Source organism: Exophiala xenobiotica (assembly GCF_000835505.1).
Source record: "Exophiala xenobiotica strain CBS 118157 unplaced genomic scaffold supercont1.4, whole genome shotgun sequence".
Lineage (NCBI taxonomy): Eukaryota > Fungi > Ascomycota > Eurotiomycetes > Chaetothyriales > Herpotrichiellaceae > Exophiala > Exophiala xenobiotica.
This window is the reverse complement of record NW_013562491.1, coordinates 1,874,508-1,895,784: the sequence shown is the minus strand read 5'-3', so window position 1 is coordinate 1,895,784 and position 21,277 is coordinate 1,874,508. Positions and strand designations below refer to the sequence as shown.

At 52.9% G+C, this 21,277-nt stretch overlaps 10 protein-coding genes across 10 annotated transcripts; 7 read left to right on the top strand and 3 right to left on the bottom strand.

Annotated features, from left to right (window-relative positions):
• The first annotated feature begins 39 nt into the window (after positions 1-39).
• On the top strand, positions 40-2,552 carry PV05_06909 (uncharacterized protein). Its single transcript, XM_013459687.1, has 2 exons — positions 40-485; positions 534-2,552. Exons 1-2 carry the CDS (start codon positions 195-197, stop codon positions 2,382-2,384), a joined length of 2,142 nt encoding a protein of 713 aa, XP_013315141.1. The 5' UTR covers positions 40-194; the 3' UTR covers positions 2,385-2,552.
• Positions 2,499-3,960, bottom strand: PV05_06908 (uncharacterized protein). The gene has a single exon (XM_013459686.1). The coding sequence runs from the start codon at positions 3,848-3,850 to the stop codon at positions 2,996-2,998; it is 855 nt and encodes a 284-aa protein (XP_013315140.1). The 5' UTR covers positions 3,851-3,960; the 3' UTR covers positions 2,499-2,995.
• Positions 3,961-4,208: 248 nt separating this feature from the next.
• On the bottom strand, positions 4,209-7,116 carry PV05_06907 (uncharacterized protein; the record flags this gene model as incomplete). Its single annotated transcript, XM_013459685.1, has 1 exon — positions 4,209-7,116. The coding sequence occupies exon 1, from the start codon at positions 6,795-6,797 to the stop codon at positions 4,209-4,211; it is 2,589 nt and encodes an 862-aa protein (XP_013315139.1). The 5' UTR covers positions 6,798-7,116.
• Positions 7,117-7,465: 349 nt separating this feature from the next.
• Positions 7,466-9,616, top strand: PV05_06906 (uncharacterized protein). Its single transcript, XM_013459684.1, has 9 exons — positions 7,466-8,014; positions 8,073-8,233; positions 8,286-8,410; positions 8,456-8,569; positions 8,625-8,892; positions 8,942-8,963; positions 9,018-9,073; positions 9,124-9,230; positions 9,280-9,616. The coding sequence occupies exons 1-9, from the start codon at positions 7,525-7,527 to the stop codon at positions 9,527-9,529; spliced, it is 1,593 nt and encodes a 530-aa protein (XP_013315138.1). The 5' UTR covers positions 7,466-7,524; the 3' UTR covers positions 9,530-9,616.
• A 346-nt stretch (positions 9,617-9,962) lies between these two features.
• Positions 9,963-12,204, top strand: PV05_06905 (uncharacterized protein; the record flags this gene model as incomplete). Its single annotated transcript, XM_013459683.1, has 4 exons — positions 9,963-10,019; positions 10,071-10,132; positions 10,342-10,401; positions 10,455-12,204. The coding sequence occupies 4 exons, from the start codon at positions 9,963-9,965 to the stop codon at positions 12,202-12,204; spliced, it is 1,929 nt and encodes a 642-aa protein (XP_013315137.1).
• A 374-nt stretch (positions 12,205-12,578) lies between these two features.
• Positions 12,579-13,223, top strand: PV05_06904 (uncharacterized protein; the record flags this gene model as incomplete). The annotated part of the gene is made up of 1 exon (XM_013459682.1): positions 12,579-13,223. One exon carries the CDS (start codon positions 12,579-12,581, stop codon positions 13,221-13,223), a length of 645 nt encoding a protein of 214 aa, XP_013315136.1.
• Positions 13,224-13,241: 18 nt separating this feature from the next.
• PV05_06903 (uncharacterized protein) lies at positions 13,242-15,640 on the bottom strand. The gene has a single exon (XM_013459681.1). The coding sequence runs from the start codon at positions 15,492-15,494 to the stop codon at positions 13,956-13,958; it is 1,539 nt and encodes a 512-aa protein (XP_013315135.1). The 5' UTR covers positions 15,495-15,640; the 3' UTR covers positions 13,242-13,955.
• A 498-nt stretch (positions 15,641-16,138) lies between these two features.
• On the top strand, positions 16,139-17,101 carry PV05_06902 (uncharacterized protein; the record flags this gene model as incomplete). Its single annotated transcript, XM_013459680.1, has 1 exon — positions 16,139-17,101. One exon carries the CDS (start codon positions 16,139-16,141, stop codon positions 17,099-17,101), a length of 963 nt encoding a protein of 320 aa, XP_013315134.1.
• A 746-nt stretch (positions 17,102-17,847) lies between these two features.
• Positions 17,848-18,669, top strand: PV05_06901 (uncharacterized protein; the record flags this gene model as incomplete). Its single annotated transcript, XM_013459679.1, has 1 exon — positions 17,848-18,669. One exon carries the CDS (start codon positions 17,848-17,850, stop codon positions 18,667-18,669), a length of 822 nt encoding a protein of 273 aa, XP_013315133.1.
• A 723-nt stretch (positions 18,670-19,392) lies between these two features.
• Positions 19,393-20,826, top strand: PV05_06900 (uncharacterized protein; the record flags this gene model as incomplete). The annotated part of the gene is made up of 4 exons (XM_013459678.1): positions 19,393-19,593; positions 19,646-19,797; positions 19,863-19,990; positions 20,051-20,826. 4 exons carry the CDS (start codon positions 19,393-19,395, stop codon positions 20,824-20,826), a joined length of 1,257 nt encoding a protein of 418 aa, XP_013315132.1.
• Between the last annotated feature and the right edge of the window lie 451 nt (positions 20,827-21,277).

The window sequence follows — 21,277 nt, the reverse complement described above, 5'->3', positions numbered from 1 at the left end:
TGGCATCTTTGTATCTTCCTGCAGCATCTAAGCATCCCCCAAACTGCGACTTTGCGGAGTTCTAGCTCGTACAAATGTCCTTGCATTCAAACCAACCACGCTGTCTACTACTCGTACTCGTACTCTTCCACCTCTATCAATCATTCTCTCTATTCTCCCTGTGAGAATGCTACAAGGCCACGACCACCTTCGACATGGACAACACGGGTGAGAATGCTTCTGGTCCATCCAGTCAGCCTCCCTCCGACGCCGTCTCACTTCCACCAGACCATGTCAGCCTGAGAGTCACGTACCTTGTGACTGGCAACCCTAGACCGCCTCATCCTCTCGGAGTCCTGCCCTTGACTACCTCGATATCGACTTTGAAGGACAAGATACAAGCCGAGCTACCAGAACACCCGTCTCCGTCGGAACAGCGTCTCATTTACCAGGGGAGACCACTGCTGCGAAACGATGCCACTTTGCGGGAAGTGCTCAGGATTGAGGTAAGTCGAGAGCTCTCACTATCTCTGTGCATTGCTAATACGTCGCAGCCTGGCAACTCACCGGGTCCTCTACCATACACCCTTCATATCGTCGTTCAACCTCGCCAGAACGCGGCCGCAACAACAGATAATTGGATCTCTGCCCCATCCGCAGATCCCATTCAACCCCCTCCAGCTAACCCGGACCACTCGCGTATGAATCACATAAGAGCAGTTGAAAATTCTGCAACAAGACTCCAAGAATCACTGGCTCGCATCCAACAACAGATTGAGGTCAACAGAGCTGATCTCCTTGCTGTGCAACAGAGAATCGGCATGCAACATAACAACCTGGGAATCCCCGTGAACGGTGCTGTACGTTCGCCAACAATACATCCAGCTGGTAACGCCCCTGCCCTGCCAGTGCCATTGCCCGTGAACTTCCAAAATCTCCGACCTCAACCATCACAATTTGCTGCAATTCCGCCTGGCCACTTCGGGTGGCACCCAAGAACACAAAATACCGCAAACAACAATACTCGAACACAACAGACCCTCAACGTGAGTGTGAGCCCACACGACCCATCACATCCGAACGGGCAAGTGTCTCAGCCCAGTGTGCAGGAATTTCGAGGGCCGAATGGAGAGCACGTTACGGTCATGACGAGTTCAATGACTATACCAATGACTCTCCCGCGACCCGCTTCTGCACCCGGTCAGCCTGCTTCTCGAGGACCTGCGGCGGCACCACAGCCATCACAAACACCACAGCCATCACATACACCACACCCTGCTCCTTCTAATCCAACAGCAACACGCCCTCAACCGCCTCCCTTGCCATTCTCTGGATTTCCAACTCACTTACCCACCCCATTTTCCCAGAACAGACAATTTCAACCACAGCCTTCTACTTCTAATCCAACAGCTTGGATCCTGTCTTCACCCGCTGGCCCTCAGGGTTTCTTGTTCTCTCCTGGTCATGGCTATTTCTCCACCACGCAGTCTTCTGTCCAACAGCAATCCATTACGCCTCAAGTAGCACCTGTAGAAATGCCAGGTCTAGCACCTGTAGCAGAACCAACACAACAGCAACCACGGGCTCAGATGGACGGTGCCGGTGATGGCAACCCAGACGGTGCCCTAGTTAGAGGAAATCAGGGACCCGCTCAACCGCCACTCGTGCAAGTCCAGCAGAATGCAGAAGATAATGACCTCTTCGGATTCCTGATCCAACGAGGCTGGCTCTTCCTAAGACTCTACCTCTTCATGTTCGTATTTTCTGAACCTGGAACCTGGAAGAGATGGGCAATGATCATCATTGCGGTCATTGTCTGCCTACAGCCTAGAGATGGTCCTTTCGTCCGTGCAATGCAGGCTGCACGTCGACATCTCGACAACTTGATCGGCCCGCCAGCACCACAAAGACAACCTGAGCCCGCCGCACAGAGACAGCCGCGGCCTGCAGAAAATGCTATCAATCAGACGACTCATCGCCCTGCCAATGTCCGCGGAGCTGTGCAGATTACTCCTGAAGAGGCTGCGGCTCGCTTGCTTCGTAACAATCAAGAGCGCAATCGCGGGTTCTGGCGAGATATCTTCTACCGGGTCGAGCAGAGTATGGCGCTTTTTCTGGCCAGTCTGATCCCTGGTGTAGGCGAAAGACATGTCATGGCACGCGAGGAGGCCAGGAGGGAAGCGCAACGACAGGAAGAAGAGAGACGACGTGCGGCGGAGGCTGCCGCGCAACTGCAAGCCACCGATGAGGGCAGTAATCAGGCTCATGAGAATGCGGATCAGGTCGTTGCTGGTGTCGGCTCCGAGGTGAAAGTTGATAGACCTGAGGAGCCGAGCACCTCGACTTCTGTGCAAGTGCGAGATGCGGTTGGCGAGGCTGGGGAATTGAGGAACCGGACGGTCTGATAATCTTGGGAATGGCATACAGGAATCTCTTACCTCATGAATGTACTACCACACTTGGACCACAGTTTTCAGGCTGGGCAGACAGGTCTTCAGTTTGATGGCTTGATAGAGTGACGATACTATATTTCGACATTGTGCCTAAAATTTGTGATACACGTACTATACAAGGTCTATAGTTGCTAAGAGTTGTACATCATTGACCTAACCGCCCGCTGGCCGTTCAGAAGGCCCTGTTCGAGAAACAAAACGGACCGACCCTTTCACGTCTATCTATATCGTACAGATCCCCGTTGAGAGCCTTGGTCGGTATCCTGGAGCGGGGAGATGCCATTTCGCTGTGCATCTCGGGCGGCTGTGTCTGTGGTTTCTTCGACTTGCTCGTTGGGCCGTCCGCGGCGCCTTGTTGCGTATACTCTCGTCCTCGAATGTCCCTCACTTTGTGGGTTTCGTCTCATCATGTCGTCATCACCGCTACGAAACGTAGCTAAGTCCGCATGGGGGAGTCATATGAGGACTCCCCCTACTCGAAAACTGGCGTCTATGCAGGCATAATGTATACTGTGCCAGTCGTATCGCCGTATCGCCGTATCGGGTACTGGTCAGGTCATCATTCACGATAATTGGCCCGATATACTCCCTCCCCGAGGCCCTCGCGCGTATGGGCGACTTGTTGTCCGGGAGCCCTTGCCCTTGTCCTTGTCCTCGAGAGGGTGACTCTTTTCCCACTCCTCATCGGCTTTGAAGGCTTCGACGGCAAGGTCCAGATTGTAGTCGCTGCCCTTGAGGTAGAGCGTGGCGACGCTGTAGTCGGCACATTTGGTCGCCACCATCCACCGGCGCAGTTTCGTCTTGCGTGCTTCCTCAACGGGGTCGGGCGGTGTGGATAACGGCGGGCCGTCGTAGTGGGTTCGAGGGATGAGGACCCATTTCCGCGCGGCGAGGAGGCCGTCGGAGTACAAATTGTTGTGCTGGCGGAGCACGGGGACGGGGACTTTGTATGCCAGGGAGAGCGACGGGAGGGAGTCGTCTGGGCTGATGTGGTGGATTGTGTCGTCTGTTTCGGTGGTTTCGGGTGGGGATGTGTTGTCATTGTTGGGGTTGGTGTTGGTGTCTCCCGTCAGCCCAGGTGAGGATGTTCTCGTTTGATATGTGTGGTCTTCGTATGGTGGTGGCGGCGAGGGAGGGCCTCGGGCGCCGCCGAGGGTAGAGGAGGCAGTGGCAGTTTTGGTATAGGATGGTGGTAATCGTAGACCTTCCTTGGGTAAGGCCGACGGGCCCGAGGAGATCTGGCAGAAGGGGCAGTAGGATTGGAAGCGTGGATTCTTGTACTGGCACAAGGCGCAGATTTCGCGGGAGCAGCAGGACAGACGCCGGTTGTAGAGGAGCGGTTTCTCGGACGAGGGGTCGTAGGGGACTTTGGATTCGGCGAGGAGAGTCGCGCAGGTGCAGCAGGCTTCGGTCGCCATTGTATACCTAGGTATAAGAGGGAGGGTGTATTTTGTAGGGAAAGGAGAGACAGAACACTGTGTGGACACAGAGAGTGAGAGGCATGATTAACTCGTCGCATGCCAGACACGGCCGCGGCACGAGGCTGAGAAAAGTCGATGATGTCAATTGGCGGAAGCAATCCGGAGTAGGAAGAAGTGGTTGCCGCTTTTTCGCTAAAAGGATTCCTCGCGTGACGGCCTCGACGGGCACGCGATGGCCCCGCAAAAAGCATACCCTGCTGCTTTAATCTTTTTGAAGATCATGCCGACGAGGCTCGCCGAGTGCTGTGAAATGGGCTGCACCCTGCTGCAACACTAACATTTTCTATCAACGCATTCAATGATATCCATTGCACACACTCTGACTGCGCGGTACAGGCACCGCCATCTTGTATCGGACCCGCTCACAACTTTGTGTTGCCAGTCTTTCGGTGGCATGACCGTTGGCCGATTCTACATATCTTTCGTCTCCCACTGGCAGAATGATCACAACGTCCCTCCATGGCGGAACAAAGACGTTATCCGGCGATGGAGTCAGGTCAATAATCACCTTCTCCTCATTGGCACTGTACGTTATCGTGAACTTCGAGATGTCAGGTGTGAGTGAGAGCCCGTCATCTTCATACCAGGTTGTGGAGAACGTCTGGCCGTGTGAGCTGCCTTTCGGTGGGAAGATCTCGATCCCACGATAATCATCCACCGGCAACGCCTTTGACTCTGCGCTCTCGTCTCCAGGCATTCGAGTCTGCACACTCTTGCCGACGGGAATTGCCCCGCCAATCTTGGCCAACAGCGGTATACTCTCCCTCCATGGCGACGATATCGTCACCCACTGACCAGATGCGAGATGGTCATATGGTGCGCTGAGATTGACATATCCGTAATCGAACCCGTCAGCAGAAGATTGGCGCGGGAGGTAAAGTCTCGCGGCGTCAAGTCCAGGCTGATACACGCCTCCAACTAGCAGCGTATCTCCGAACCAGTACTGTTCTTCGCCGGCTTTGAGTGCTTTGGTCCAGACCTCAGGATCTGACTCATATCCCCATCCAATCCATCTCTGTGGAGGAGTGGCGGTCAAAGCGCTTTCCAGTCCAAGCGAGTATATATACGGCATCATCCCATACCTCCTCTTGATGGCTTTCCGGATCATTGGCGTGATCTCTGGATACATCCATGGCTCAATGACTTCCCCGGCTTGGTTATCTTGTGGTGATGTCTTGAAACAATTGATCGCGAAACGAATCTGATGACATCCGAGCTGCACCCAGCGAAGCAAGAGTTCAGGAGATGGCTGAGGACCCTCGAAACCTCCAATGTCATGGCCGTAGCAGTGCATCAGGCTGACTCCCGCATTCAGGGATATGGCATTCGCAGCTTTCATGCTCTCCCAACAGGTCATGTTGTCGCCGCTCCACGAACTGCATGCGTACCGAAGAGTGCCGATGCTCGCGCTCCGGGTGAGAACGAATGGGCGTACTCCAGGCTCTGCGCGCAAGAGTCCGTCGTACGATGCTTTTGCCATGAGCTCGGTGTGCATCGCGCGGCCCCAAAGGCCCACCTTGTTCGAGTCCGCCCTGTTCGAGGTCCGTGGGATTGTTTCGAGAGCCATCTGCCAGTCATCATTAGGCAAGGTATACTCGTTATTGTCGTTCCACATCGCATCGATACCCTGTTCCTTGAGTTTCTGCACGCCGCGTGCCCACCATTCATATGCCGCAGACGACGTAAAATCAACATGGCCGCCGAGGCCGCTTTCGCCACCTCCAGCACTCCAGAGACGCATCTCAGCCGTGCTTTTCGTCCTGTGGTCCGTGAACAGCCCCTTGTTCTCGACCAGATACGCATAGTCTGGATGAGAGGCGAGCACGAATGGCTTGATATTCGTCAACAGCCGAATACCCAGAGCATGATACTTTTTGATCCACCCCTCGGGGTCCGGGAAGCGGTGCTTGTTCCATCGGAACACGTTCCTGACCCTGGGCTCGGTCTCGGCAATCGAGTAGCCGCTGCTCATCTGATGTGCCGAACATGGAATGTCGTGTTCCCTCAGTTTGTCGGCAAATTCGAGCAGTTGTGCGTACGCCGGTGGGTCGTCGCCCATAGTGTACTTGTATCCGCCGGAGAGGTAGCCGTACGCCCAGCGGGGCGCGAGCAAAGGGAATCCGATCAGGTCGGCGTAGGACCGCACCACGTCTTTGAGCGTCCGGCCGATGATGATGTATTCTTCCAGGCCACCGTAGTCCTGGCGGTAGACTTTGAAGTGGCCCCAGAGGCCGTCGATTTCGGAACCGACGCTCCATGATCCGCGGCTGTGGGATGAAGAGACCACGGCAACGCAGCCGTGAGGCGTTGCTTTGATGAGCAAGGGCATGTGCTTGTACATGGGATCCGTGGCGTGGGCTTCATAGCCGAAGCAGTCTGTCGCGGAGATTTGGAAGTATCGCGCCGTCAAGTCCATGGGAGCGGACTTTTCGCCGAGGCCGACGTGCATGGCAGACCGGTCGTGCGCGGTGTAATGTGCTATTCCGGGGCCGTCGAGGGCGTAGGAACGGAAGGCGAGGTCGGAGTGGAGTGGTGATGAAGAGTCGAGCCAGGAGAGGGAGACAACTGGGGCGTGGGTCCAAGTAAGGGAGGCTTGGATGTCGTTGATTGTGAAGGCGTGGAAGTCAGTAGATTTGGAGGTGGTGTTGATTTGAGTGTTTTTGAGGTTTTTGGCAGGCTGTGGTATGGATGGATATGGTGGCAGAGGATGGGTTGTTGATGTAAAGGTAGTGCGGAAGATGTTGGACCGTATTGCTTCGAATGTGAAATGAACCGGTGCATCGAGGTCGTTGTCGTTGGACTTGAGGTAGATTGATGCCGGGCTCTCGTCTTTGCTCAGGGAGACAGCCTCGTAGGACTTTGGGATGGCTTCTAGTTGAGGCATCTTGTTGTTGAGGAAGCAGGTGTTGAGTCTCTTACTGTTTGCATCAACACAATGTCAAGTCGACTGTCGAGATAACAAGATGATCCGCCCACGATGACTGTGACACTTGACTTATAAGGGGAGAGTCTTGGATCAGTCCGGATCCATTGAAGCACGCACGTTGGTAAGAATGACCTCGGGATTTGTCTCCCATCCCTCAACCTTTGTTTCGGTAAACGCAAACCGAAGAGCATCAAGACATTTGAGGGATACTCCGTGCTGTGCCCATATGACAAGATGCAACGGACATCGGCTGCCAAGTGCGATCCTTGCTCACATCAAGGCAGTTTTTGCTGAAGATGAGCGCTTGCCTGTGGGGAAGTCCTGCAACACACCAATGGTATAGATTGATTGCCGTACACCTTCGCTGTTATGAGCCGAAAGCGGATCAATTGCCTTTCGACCCCGCCCTGGTATTGACCCCGGACTCTCCTCCCCAACAGCAACATACCACCTAGTGTCTCCTGTTGATTTCGTATGCGGGCAAAGGCATACGACACCTTGCTCAACGGGGCCATAGCAGTCCCCGGCTGAGGGTCCCGATCCTAGTGCATTGCAACCCTTCGCTTCAAAGTATTTATCATGGGCTCGTTCCGCAGGATTGAAATCATGTTTGGAAGCTGCTCTTCCTCATATCCTGGATGATCTCGTCTTTTATCGACACTATCCACTGAAGAACACGTAAAACATGGACGAACAAGCTGCCAAAGCACCAATCGACCACGTGGAGTCCAAGGCTGAACATGCCAGGGCCAACACCAGAAGCGACAAGGCCAACCAGGTCTTGATCGAGGCGGGGCAGCGCATCGTCCTGACGCCCGAGAACAATTCAAGAGTCTTGAAGAAAATTGACCTCTTTATCCTGCCGGTCGTCCTTGGAGTATACTTCCTGCAGGCTCTGGACAAGGCGACCCTGGCCTATGCCTCGGTTTTTGGTCTCGTCGAGGACGCCAACCTCCACGGACAGCAATACTCATGGTTGGGTTCGGTTGTGTATCTCGCTCAGCTTGTCTCACAACCACTAATCGCATATATGCTGGTCAAGTTGCCGCTGGGGAAATTCTTGGCTATCATAGTCCTCTTGTGGGGCGTGACTCTTTCTGCAATGCCTGCAGCGCACAATTTTGCAGGCTTGTTGGTCTGCCGCCTGTTTCTTGGGTTGTTTGAGGCCGGCGTTGGTAAGGGAAACCGCTCCATAACTTTAAGGCGTATTCGCTGACCTGCGTCCTTCGACAGCTCCGGCTTTTATCGCTTTAACCCAGATGTGGTGGCGACGACGAGAGCAGCCAGTCCGACTGGGGGCGTGGTATGCTATGAATGGCATAACCAACATCTTCGGGTCCCTCTTGACGTATGGCATCGGGCATATCGACTCTCCGCATCTCAAGCCATACCAGGTTTGTGGTCTCTTCGCTCGGAAGCCGATAGTAACGTCTGACAAGGATGCAGATTATTTTTTTGTTCTTTGGACTGATCACGGTCGCTTACTCGGCCCTGGTCTGGCTATTCCTGCCTGATTCGCCCGTCACGGCGCGGTTCCTCAAAGGCGATGACCGACTTGTAGCCATTGAGAGGTAGGAGGAAGGATTGACAACGGACCCGGTCGCTGACACAAGCAGATTGCGCGCAAACAACCAAGGTGTCGAAGGCAATGAATGGAAGTGGTCACACGTGAAAGAAGCCGCTTTAGACATCAAGACCTGGCTATGGGCTGCCATGATGTTCTCCATCTCGTGAGTGTTTGAGCGTGGAAGCGGTCACTCATATCTTTGCTGAAAAATCCCACAGCGTCCCTAGTGGTGGTATCTCGACCTTTGGACCATTGATCATCAAGAACTTCGGGTTCGATAAGTTCCAGACGATCCTTCTCAACATGCCATTTGGGGCAGTTCAGCTGATAGCCACAATGGGTGGAGCGTGGGTGGCCACCAAGCTCAAGTGGAAATCTCCTGTTCTGGCATTCCTCAGCCTGCCACCAATCGCGGGATGCGTGATGTTACTTCATCTGCCTCGTACTGCATCTGCGAAGGGACCTTTGCTCGTGGCATACTATCTGGTAAGGTCCGGGTACATCTGCGTCTTGTAACAAGAACTAATTGTCATAGATATCAGTATATCCTGGAATTAGTAAGTAGTCTTAGTCAAGCATTGATGTTGACCTCCATGCCTAACAGTGCACAGCGCCCCTGATATATTCCTGGAGCGCGGGAAACACCGCTGGAGAGACGAAAAAGAAGGTACGTTTCCATTGCTGCCGTTCGTCTCTTCGAATCTGACGTTAGTCCAGGTTACAACTGGCGCTCTCTTCATCGCTCAATGTGCTGGCAACGTGCTTGGGCCAAATTTGTACACAACGGGCGAAGCACCACTATACCATCGCGGTCTGCTGTCCAAGTATGAGGAGTCTCCCTGCTTTTCATTGTAATTCGCTGACATGTCCCAGTCTCGCTATGTTTGTCGTCTTGATCGGACTTTACGCCGCTCAGGTCTTCTACCTCATGGTGCTCAATAAGAAACATGCAAGGACCAGAGAGGGCATGGGTAAGAAGGCAGTTCTGGTGGACAAATCAATGAATAGGATTAAGACCGGGGCGACCGTCGCTGACGACGAAGCGGAAGATGCGACGGTCGGAGAGCATGCATTCGACGACAAGACTGATTGGGAGAATGAGGACTTTATCTTCGTGTACTGAGAGGCTGTGTGTTTGCAGGACGTCCAAGGGAGGGGTGGAGGAGTTGGAAAATTGTAATGATAGTGAATGATTTACCCAAGTTAGGTGTTGACATTCACCGATCTAAGCGATCGCCGTCATTGTGGGGATAATGGGGGCTAATGGGCCCCGTGATTTGTGCCTACTAGCCCCTACTTTAGGCAGCTTGGATACCCACAGAATGCCCCAGGCTACCCAGACTGCCTAAAGCGTACCCCTGTGAGCCTGGCTCTTGGGGGTCTCCAGCCCTAACTCACCATGCATTGCACCCCACAACCTTCGGTTTTCGATGACCAACTGCCAGATTTGCCAACCATTCCTTCAAAATCGTTCCAACTTACCGTCCTACTCGTGCGCTTCGCTTCAGAGGCAGTTGTCGATGCGTTGGACATGATCCCTAAACCGACGCGCCACGATGGCGGATGAAATGCCAGCAGCTAGTCTTGTCGCAACTGGCAAGAAACGAATCCCAGTAAGCACGCGACTCTATGGAAGCGGTACTCGCTGACGGGTTCGTTGGTAGAAAGCGTGCGGCTCCTGCCGTGCTTCCAAGGTCAGGTGCGATGGGCAAAGACCTTGTTCCCGGTGAGCAAGACTTACTACCTGCGGTCTCATGGGTAAGTCGTGTAATGAAACTGGCACCGTATTGAACAGGAGGCATACCTGCCACACAAACTGTCCTTGCTGCTGTTTGTCGTCGAATGGCACCCAAGCGCTGTATTACACGATTTACCTATGAGACCGTTGTACTCTTGAATTCTATCGTATGTCGTGTAGTACTGATAGCTGCACAGTTGTCAACACCTGAGGAAAATCTGCATCTTTGCCGAAAGACCTCAAGACCCTAATGAATTGTGCGGAGACGATCTTGCTTGTGAAGGGCATACATGGCTGACGACCGCGGCAGGAGAATTCAAAGTCTACAAACAGAAGTGCAACTGCTGAAGAACAGGCTCGATAACCAGCAACATGGAGGTCATGTAGCTTCCCACCTTTCCACAGCGCCTGCCACGAATACCTCTCCTTTAAGTATCCAAGATCTGACAACCCTGCCTCACGGACAAAGCCCAGCCATGCAACGACATCCAAGCTCGCCATCACGTAAACGAGCAAGGACTCGGGTCGAAGTAGAGGTCGGTTCCGTTCCCAACTTCGTTGCTCGAGGGATCGTCACCATGGAGCAAGCTGAGCTCTTCTTCAATGCTTTTTTTCAGGGATGCGATCGCTATGTGCCTATCTTTGACCCTCTCCACGATTCATTCCAGTCCATCAGGGCCAGGAGTTCATTGCTATTCGACGCCATCGTGGCGATTGGGAGCGGTGTCCTCGGGGATGACAGCTCACAAGTGTCCAATATGCTCAACTTTCAACTCAAGAAGATGATCAACCTCGCCATCGTTAGCCCGGAATATGCCTGTCTGGAAACCGTGCAGGCGCTCCTGATCATAGCCAGCTACTCCGCAGAGCGGTCATTGATACTGGCGTTCGCAACAAGGATGGCCGTGGACATCGGACTGCCAGATGCATACGAGGAGTTGACAAAAAGACTCGTGGATGGCGCGACAGCGGGCGTACGGGGTGACTCCAACCTGACTGAAGCGGAACTGATGAGGCGTGCCAGAGCCTGGTTTCAGTTGATGGTACTCGAGCAGATCCTCCGCGTGGATGCGGGCAACCTAAGGGCTTTTCAGCTCCGAGGCAAAGCGCGGAGATGTCGCATACTGCTGAATCAACCTTTCTCGACAATCCTTGATCTTCGCCTTCTGTCACAAGTAGAGTTAAACGCTCTACGGGAGAAGATTCATGACTCTCTTTCGACATGTGACAAAGACGACGCGGACGAAGTCATGGCAATAGTCCGAGATGCTCAAATTGACATCGACATTTGGTATGACGATTGGCAGAGCATAATGAAGCGATCGTCGACTGCAGAGACTCCAGTACTTTTGCTCAATTTGGAAGTGCAGAAATATTGGTCTCAGGCAGTGATCTTATGTCGAGCAGTGCGTGCACTTGGGAATGAAAACATTTCCGAGATGTCGGTCAGTCAGCGACACCTGCTAACAACGGCGAAAACGGCGCTGGAAAGACATCTTCGAATCATTCTCGACCAGCCACAGAACTACCTGGCGCATTTTCGATATGCAATGGACTTTGTTTGGGCCAAGGCTGCATTTTGTTTCCTACTGCTCCTAAAGTTGACGCGCTTGTTACCCGAGGAGGACACCACATTCAATCAACAGCTGCTGCACGACGGCTATGTCCTGCTAAGTGAACTCAACAAAGCAGGTGGTGGATCGTCCAGTGGTGGGGGCAGGAGTCAGACCAGCAAGATGTATTTGCAGGTACTTCAATTGAGCATCCAGAAGTACGCACGAGCAGTTCAAGGCGATCGGCTGAACCAACAGAGTCTTCTGGCGGATGAACCGGTTATCATCCAAGACATGCAATCGCCGCTGAACTTCTTTTGGACTTCGGACAACCAAAGCGCCCAGAATGAGCTTGAATCATTCATACCGGAACAATTTGTTTTCGAATGGGACTTCCCTGGTCTGACACTGTTTTCGTCCCCTGATGTGGGAGAAAACTTTCTCGACGAGTTCTTGATGGGTACCAATGTTGACGCGGAGTCCTGGTTCCTGGGTGTCCCAGGATGATACCCTTCTGCTCACGCACGGACTGTCGCAATGCAACATCGAGGGCCGGGCTCCAGGCGCGGGATTATTTCCCCAACTATTGAGCTTAAAGCCTCACAATTTGGCCAGCAGCAGGTCATTGCTTCAGTGCCAGGCTTTATTTAGCTCAGGCAGGCCGTGCACTAGTTTGACTGGCTCGCTTTACGAAGCACTTCTGAAAGGCACGTTGGGCGCATCAGGATCCGCACAATGTCTATATACTCGTCGTCGAGATGGTTTGCATATATATCTGGCTCGATCTCTATCGTTGGAAGTAGACCAGCTTTTCCCAGTTGAATCATCCGAAGTGCTCTTAGTCAGCCATAACGGACGTCCATATAGTCTTGTCACCGATCATGAGGTTATGCCTTCAAAGTTTCACAGCTACCTTACTGGCTGTCTCTACGCTGGTCACAGCCGACGGTCTACCAAATGGTTTAACGACAGCATCGCAAACTCATCGGCGGGACAATAACAGCACCATCGATACACCATCTCTCCAAGAAGATTTGGCAGAAAGTATCGACGCCATTCATCAAGTTCTCAGCACTGCCGGAATAGGCCAAGTTGACGATGACTACGCCAAAGCGATAGATGCTGCCAACGAGCTGCAACCGGTTCTAGGGTCCTGGGCCACAGCCAGCGATTTCGATCTTGATGCATGGGCGGCCATGATACAGGCATGCGCAGCTGTCGATAGCTGCGAAATCATCGACGTGCCCACCGGAAAGCCCGTCGACCTGTCAAAGCTCCTTGGCGATGGAAAGCATGGGAGACGAGACCGGGCAAAGGTCCTAACGTTAGTCGGTTCTGCCGTGCTTGTCACCGCTGGCGTGGCTCTGATCGTGGTTACTGGAGGTCTTGCAGCTCCCGCCGAAATAGCTGCCGCCTCCCTCGTTGCAGGAGGCCTTGCCTCTATGGAAGTCACAGGCGTCACTGCAGACGTCAAGGAAAAGACAGTAACGATGGTCTTATCGTTTGTGAAAGATAACTTTCAGTGAACTAGACCAGAGCTTTGGGACGCTCCTCTCAGTTAGTGTGGATCTGGGTGGACAGTGAAGTGTAGTGCGAAACAGCTCTGAAGCGTGCCGGGCAGGATCTGACCCAGGTTGCCGCGTCCTGCTTTAGGTACTATTGAAAAGTTCGCATTGCTATTGTACGTATTCCCACACTTATACATTCTTACATGCAGGCAAGATATGAGAATTGGAGTACCGTGGACGGCACCGCCCGGAATTGCTCGAGGAGTCCCGTCCTTAACATCATGTGGCTGATTGTATCGTCATTGACGAGCTACAGAGAATGCGAATGCTCTTGATTTCCATCCATGGAGCTTTGCCTGCCCACATTCGTTGTCGTTCCTCACATCACTTTCGACATCCCAAGAGGACGTGACGTACGGGTTTGTCATCAATAGCAACATGGACATTGGACGGTGTTCGGCTTTGTTGATGCTGTGGAGGTAGCGCTGGCAGGCTGATCTTGCCGGTACACATCTGTGTGATGACCGAGATCTTCGCTGGGTGGGCTATGTGTTGTGAGAGTTCTCTTCCAGGCCGGACTCCAAGTTGGAAAAGTGCTTGGCCGATTCCCAGTTCTGGTTCCATTCTACCTTTATGGCCGGGCGGATGGTGGACTTGGTGGTGGCCATTAGGGTTCGTGGCGTTTCCGCTTCCGTCGGCGGTTCTTCATCCGGTTGAAGATCGATCACTCAGAAATAACAGCCTTCAGCTTCACAAGCTGGGCAAGGCGAAATGCCAATAAGGGTCCAGCTTCTGGGATATTGTCTTTAGCAGTTTGGTAGCTCGGCCCTCAAAAAACCATTTCTCCTCGATGGGTTTCAGCAGGACAGCGTAGTGGGCGAGCAGGATCAATGCGGCCGGATGCAGATCTTGGAGGAGTTTTGTGAAATCCATCGACATCCCTGTGGGCCATATTCTCAACGCATCCCAGGTGGTGTAGTTCTGAGGATCGGATCGGGAACAAGCAAAAGCCTGGGCCAGTTCTTCCGCTGATTTCAGGTAGGCAGCACAAACCTGTTGAGACCAAGGATGCTCGGCTGGGGCTGCTGCCATAATTGCATGCAAGGAGTTCAAGTAAGCTGTTTGTTGGGGAGTGCCTGTCTCGAAAGCGGCATCCCAGCATTTGGCCAAGGATCCGCACGGTCCGTCTTCGACCAGGTCCCAATATTCGGACAGCATGACACAGCCACTGCGGATAAAGTACAACCAGGTCGGGACAACGTCAGTTTCATTCCCATTCCCCGATGCAAGAAACAGCTCATCCTGTTGCTCAGAAGCAAAGCTGTAAGGGATAAGAAGACAAGCGAAGACAAGGACGGCGTGACAATTGTCGTTGTTGGGTTTTGCTAAGGCTTTCCGAAACAGCGGCATGGCTTTGCCTTGGTGCTCACTGGCTTTGATCAGGTACTTGTTTCGCGTCTGAGGGTTGAGATATGCAAGATGGAGGGAAGTGAGCGCCAGTATACCGTGGAATAGGAATTCGTGCTCATGCGCTATCTGGAAGATGACTTCTCCCCAGAGCCTCTCATCATTCGGAGTACCGGGGTCTATGGTCTTGCACGTCGAGGCCTGGTAGTGTCGAAGAAGTGATAATGTATCACAGCTGGAAACAGTTTCAGGCTGTGTGTTTGTGGATTCTCCATCCAAGTTGGCTGATGCATCCAAAACGGTTACCGCCCTCCCGCAGGGTAACGTGGAGGACGAGGGTGTTGAGTGAAAAGAAGACGCCTTCTTCGGGATGAGTGCTGGTTTCAAGAAGGGTATTGGATTCACAGTGGGCTTTGGGTGTAATGAGGGTGTAGTTTCCAGCGGACCACTGAAATATGAAAGCTTGTTGCCTCGGAAGAATGTTTGGACGGGGACACGATGGCTAGTGAGATCTTGCGGAGGGACGCATTTGTGAGCGGTCGCCCAATGGCTCTTCAAGCGCTTTTCGCTTGTGCAAAGGTAAGAGCAGCCTTTGACTCCGCACTGCAAGCCATCGTAGACGGGCAGTTCTGGGACAGGGAAGTCATCCTCATGCGGACAGACCACTCGGTCGGGTTCGCACAGATCAAGTTTGGCCACGAAGTCAAGATACGGCCTGCGATCACCTGGGTTGACGTGGTGAATCTCCTTTAAATGCCATGCAATGCCTGGTCGAGGCACGGCATACTGGCAGATTGTGCAAATCACAACACGATATTTCCGGGAGTAATGAAACAACTCCGTCGCATTGAGGCCATACACCGGTTGTTGTCTGGGAGCCATTGATGAGTGTTTATCATCTCGATGCAATTCCTAACTCTCAAAAGGTATCTGCGGGGTTGAGACCTTGGATGCCTGTGGTGCCCGATGTGCCACAGGAAGATGAGAGTGAGGTAGATGTCCGCTCGAGACAAGACGGCCCGACGGACGCCTAGGCTAGGACTTAGAATTGAGGTCGGCAATGCGCACGGGCGGCCTGACTTACTTCCGCCAGCGCTGAAATGTCTCAAGTCTCGTTCACGTCACGCTTGCACTTATATAGTTAGACCGTCGAAGTGCCGTTCCCAATCACAATTGTGTACGGCGTATGCAGATCGACGCGGCTTGCGGATCGAGTAGACTCATCATTGAGGCTATTTCTCCCAACTTGCTCTGAACACATGGAAGAGAATGTTCGACTCCATCGTTATAATGGTGATGATGTCTGATAGGCGCAGGTAGACAGGACTTACCGGGCTTAAATAAAGTCATGCCCGAGAGGTGTAGTGCGTCCAACGGCGGCAGATTAATCGTCCGATCACCATTGTGATTGCGATATAAAGATTGTCGCCTTGCTGTTGATTTCAGTGGTTTCATAACTCTCAGTCTATTTCTCTCATGCTGTTGATTCCAGTAATCTAACAGTTCTCAGTCTACTCACTCTCAAAATGCCTGAATTTTCAAAGTCGGTGCTCATCACTGGCGGTACAACAGGGCTGGGCTTCCATACAGCCACAGAGATTGCCAGAAGCCATCCAGATTATCGTGTTGTCATAGCCGCACGAAAAGATGCCGATAAGAGCGCCGAAGCCATCAACGGCAGACTGGGCCAGAGCAATGTCGAGTTCATGCCTCTGGATCTGGGCGATCTGAGCAACGTCCGCGCCTTCGTCAAGAGCTGGGGCGAAAAGAACTTACCACCTCTCTCATTACTGCTGTTGAATGCAGCCCTGCAGTTTCCAGATGGCATCAAGTACACAGCGGACGGTATCGAGGCGACTTTTGGAATCAGTCACGTCGGCCACGCATTGCTGTTCCACCTGCTCCAACCCTACCTGGCAGACGACGCTCGCATCGTGGTGACTTCGAGCGGCACTCACGATCCGGCACAGAAGAGCGGACTCCCCGATGCAAAGTATGACACGGCGGAAGAACTGGCCCATCCTACCGCGGCAGGCACTCTCAACGACCCCGGTCGCCAGCGTTACGCCACGACCAAATTGTGCAATGTCCTGTGGACGTACGCGTTGCATCGACGGATATTGGCACTGAACAAGAAGTGGACCGTCGTGGCCTTCGACCCGGGTCTCATGCCTGGGACAGGGTTGGCGAGGGAGGCGGGACCATTGCTTCGGTTTCTCTGGCTGCGTGTCCTGCCAACTTTGGTGCCCCTTTTGCGGCGAGTGGTCCACCATAATATCCATCGTCCACAGGAATCGGGGGCAAATCTTGCTTGGGTTGCGACCGAGGATACCGAGACAAGTGGTGTGTACTATGAGGTTAGGAAGCCGATCAAGTCCAGTGTTGACAGCTATGATGAGAAGAAGCAGCAAGAGCTTTGGCAGTGGACCGTGGAGTTTCTGGCAAGAGATGAACAAGAGAGCGAGAGATTCCAGAACTTGTCGAGTTGAAGCAATCTTTCTTCGTATGAGGGTGCTCTATCTAACAAGCTACGTGGTTCCCTCCCTACTGCCTCGTCACCTCGTGTCCCTACACTCCGTACTAGTAATTGGATTGAGTTGTCGCCGCTTTTGTACTTCCAACTTTGCCCACGTTGCCGCTATAATATTTTCACGAAATCACGTGTGCGGCTTCTCTTACTATTATTCTCTGACTCTTCCCTTGCAAGCAGCGGTCGGAGCAGTCTCACACCCTACACCTCGACTTCTGGGGAACATCATGCGAACACCACGACATGATCTAGGCCATCGGCCCAAGACATCCTACAAAGCTGTTGACCATGGATGACAGCGGACTTCTGGGCCAAAACCACCCCGCTCACCGATTCGTCAAGTTGGGGCTTTCCTCCTCCGCCCTTGCTCGCACACATAGCCTGTGTCACAACGACAATGAGAACCACTCATTAGACAACTCATTGTGGGACATGGGGGACTCGGTCCGTACTGACTCCGAGTCCTACTTCTCAATGTCTTGCTGGCAGCGGGACGTGTGATATACCATGGAGGACTGCCTCACCGCGCATCGGCTCAGTTGGCCAGGCGAGACTCAGATATGGGGCTTCATCAAGGCTTTGTGTCCTATAGGAGTCGGTTGAGCAGCACTTGGAGGTGCCAGTCAATCTCACTTGAAGCTTCAAACCGATCTTTCCCCAAAAACTAGCCGACGAGTTTTCCACGATCTCGGTCTGCTTGACCTCATGGCGAACACCGTATCGATTCTTGGGGCGACCGGGAAGACAGGACGTGAGGTACTGCGACTACTCCTAGCAAAAGAAGATGTTAAGATCAATATCTATGTGCGGTCACGTTCGAAGCTCGTCGATATGTTTCCAAGTCTGTCATCATCTCCGAGCATTTCGATCTTCGAGGGGCCTCTGAGCGATGTGGGCAATATGATCAAGTGTCTCGGCGGTGTCCAAAGGATCATATTCACGCTTGGAGAGAACGACAACTTGCCAGGCGTCAGTGTCATCGAGGATGGGGCGAAGACAGTTCTTGCTGCCCTTGCTGCCTTGCGACGGGATCAGAAAGATTGGCGGCGACCACGACTTCTTTTATTGTCTTCGGCAACGTGGAATCCGACCTTGGCTGCCACCAGGCCAGGCTTGGTTCATTGGGCTATCAAGACAGCCTTCTTTTATCCGTACGCCGATCTGCGTCGTGGGCAAGCACTTTTCCTTGCCGCTTCTTCCCTGGTGGACGTCCTCCTTGTCCAGCCTAACGGCCTTGTCGAAGATGAGCCCAACGGCCATCATATCAGCGTTGAATGGGCAAGCCTCAGTGTCACGTACGGCGACTTGGGTGCTGCGTTTGTGGACTTGACATGTAGTGCGGATTGGGATGCACTCCCTGCAGTCGGCGTGTCAAGCACGAATGGTGACAATGGACTGAAGTATGGCCCAATTTTGGGGTATCGGATCGTTAGAGGGTTGTGCTCGTATATCCCGGGGTTTTGGACAATGAACAAGCTTGTTAGTGCGGCCATCTCGAGCCTGCCATTCATTGCCAAAGCTGGCTAAGTGGCTGTCGCTACAACACTATGGGTTTTCGTCCCAGTAGCAAATGGTCTCGCGCGGCAAGCAGGTCTCTTTGGCAAATGCAGTCGGATGGCTTGAGGCATGCCGCAACGGTTTCTGCTCACAGTACTTTATATTGCACAAGCGTTGAGAAGCATGATGAAGAAGTCCATGCTTCTTTAGCCTACCATTCTTCTTCTGAAGAGCTAGCTGGTTCGGGTCCTCATGTTTGCTATGAAATCGAGTACAAGGCAGTTTTTGCTGGGAGATGGGTGCTTGCCTGTGGGGAAGTCCTGCAACAATGGACAACCATTCAGGAGGACTTCCTCCGCGAACATATCAGCCAGCATCGCTGTGACCTTGAGAAGGTCCCACAAGATCCCCACGAACTTCGATGGCACCTTACAGCTTGTTCCAAACACTAGTACATGGGTCACGGATCATACCAGTGGCCAAATGCGATAGTCGGTACGATCTCATGCCGACTCCGAGGCCCCTACGCCTTTGACAAGGCCGTCAACCCTCACTTCACGAACAACGCCATCCTTCCCCACGAATACTCCAGTTTCCGAGTGCACATCACTTTCGGTACCTGGAGACAGGAAATTGGTTCAACCTTGGGGCGCAAAACATAAAGAGGTCGTGATAACACCTCTTCCGCTGCGTCGTTCCACTTGGTGCCAAACTAATCAGCATCACGGATCGCGACCTACAGGCAATAGCAACATGTCCAAGATACTGACTCAGGAGCACGCTCAGGCCACTACGAATCACCACAATGTCTCGTTTCCGGAGATTCGAACCTACAGCACCCGCTCGTTAAAGGATCCAACTACGCAGAGCCTCGCCAAATGCCTACAGAAAAACCATACCACATTTTCCGCTCTACGTGACCCTCAACTCCTGTTCCACAACCATATGCCACATGTAAGGCAAATTCTGACGTTATCGCTCGTCTACTAAGCTTGTGGTCTCTCAGATTCTTGGTTCAGCTTATTATCTGGGTGCGACTCCGGACAAACTCGAAGAGATTTGTGAAGCTGAAGGTCAATCTTTGAGGCCTGTTGGCACGGTCCCATTGCGCGAGCAGCTGACCGAGGAGACTTGGAGGGAGCACCTTGGCGACAAATCGTAGGCTCTCTTACCTCGTCCATCGAGTCGTCATCTCGTTATCCGGCATGCTGATGTGGCCGCAGTTATACTGTCTCCTTCGTGAAATTTTTCGACGATCAAATCGACAAGAACCAAGGTGACTGGAAGCAAGTCATGCAAGGGTACCTGTACTCTTCGAAGACGCCCTTAATCAATGGATTTTGTGGCGGACGTGAGTCAGCTCTAGCAAGCATATGTTCCTGTTCTTAAAATTCTAACCACGCTACGGCAGTCGGACACCCGTTCATCCACCTCCACTACGCTTACGAATTCGACAGCAAAGAGGTGGCGTCTGAGGCACTCAGCCTCGGTTGCACTGAATATGACTTCGTTCATCGCTACTTCGACGAGCCTGTCCCAGACACGTCTACCTACAAAACGAAGCACCTTCAGGAAGTGCTAGGGAAGGTGCGGCAAGACAAGCGTTTTGACGGTCGTTTCGAACTACCCGGCTTCCTCAACACGTTCACTCTGCATGAGAAATGTGAAGATGCAATTCTTGAACACTGGAACGGGTGGTTGCTGGACGATTACAGTCAACAATTCGAGGAGGTATTCGACTTTGCTGTCCGTGTTGCAGTCCAGACCGCCAGCGCCCGAGTTCAGTATGATTTCTTCCTGATCCACGTACTCACCGTTGCACACGCGTTGCGTGTCATTCTACCGTATGCGCCGGAGGAGCATCGTAACCCTATCCTCAAGCAGTTTGCTATGTGGGTGGTTATCGTGTACTGCGCTCAACTGAGGCGACGGATCTATGCAGGATCAATCGATGCGGTAGATTTGGATGGTCGTGACTGGCAATGGGTGCAGGAGAAGGCGTTGACGAGTCAGTGGTCGCTTGATTCGCACTACGTCAAGGTTGTTCGTGCTCTCAAGTTTGGTGCCGACTTGTACGGGGAGAAAGATGGGTGGTATTTGAAAGCCGCAGTCAAATTCGTCTCCGAGTTCAACGAGTGGACGGGTTTTGGAGCGGGCGTGGAAGGGATGGATGGGGGATTGCACTGATGCCACTTGGTCGCAATTTGAACACATGTTCTGACAATGCAATCGACCTCTGCTCTGCGCCTTGTACTAGGAAGCAGGTGAACCTGCCTATCGAATCACTGTCAAAGGTGGTTTGCAATGAGGCTCTCTGGGTCCTGATAGAGGACCAATCGGGTCATCATTCTCCACCATTAACATCTCTCTGACTGGACACTAAGCTGAAAGGCTCCTACATAAGAGTGTCAGCAATATATGCTCCTGGTGAGGCTCTACGGCAGGTCAGGCAAACAGAATCGTCCTGATCCTGTTCTATTCGACACGGGACAAGACGAGACGATTTGTCAAAGTCCAGCACAACGGCCTCGTTCCAATCAAAGATGCGACAAAGACCATGCATGCAACCGAGTCTGAACGGGTCAAGTCGAATCAGAACATGATTCGAGTTTCAACCCGGCGACGAGGTGAGATATCG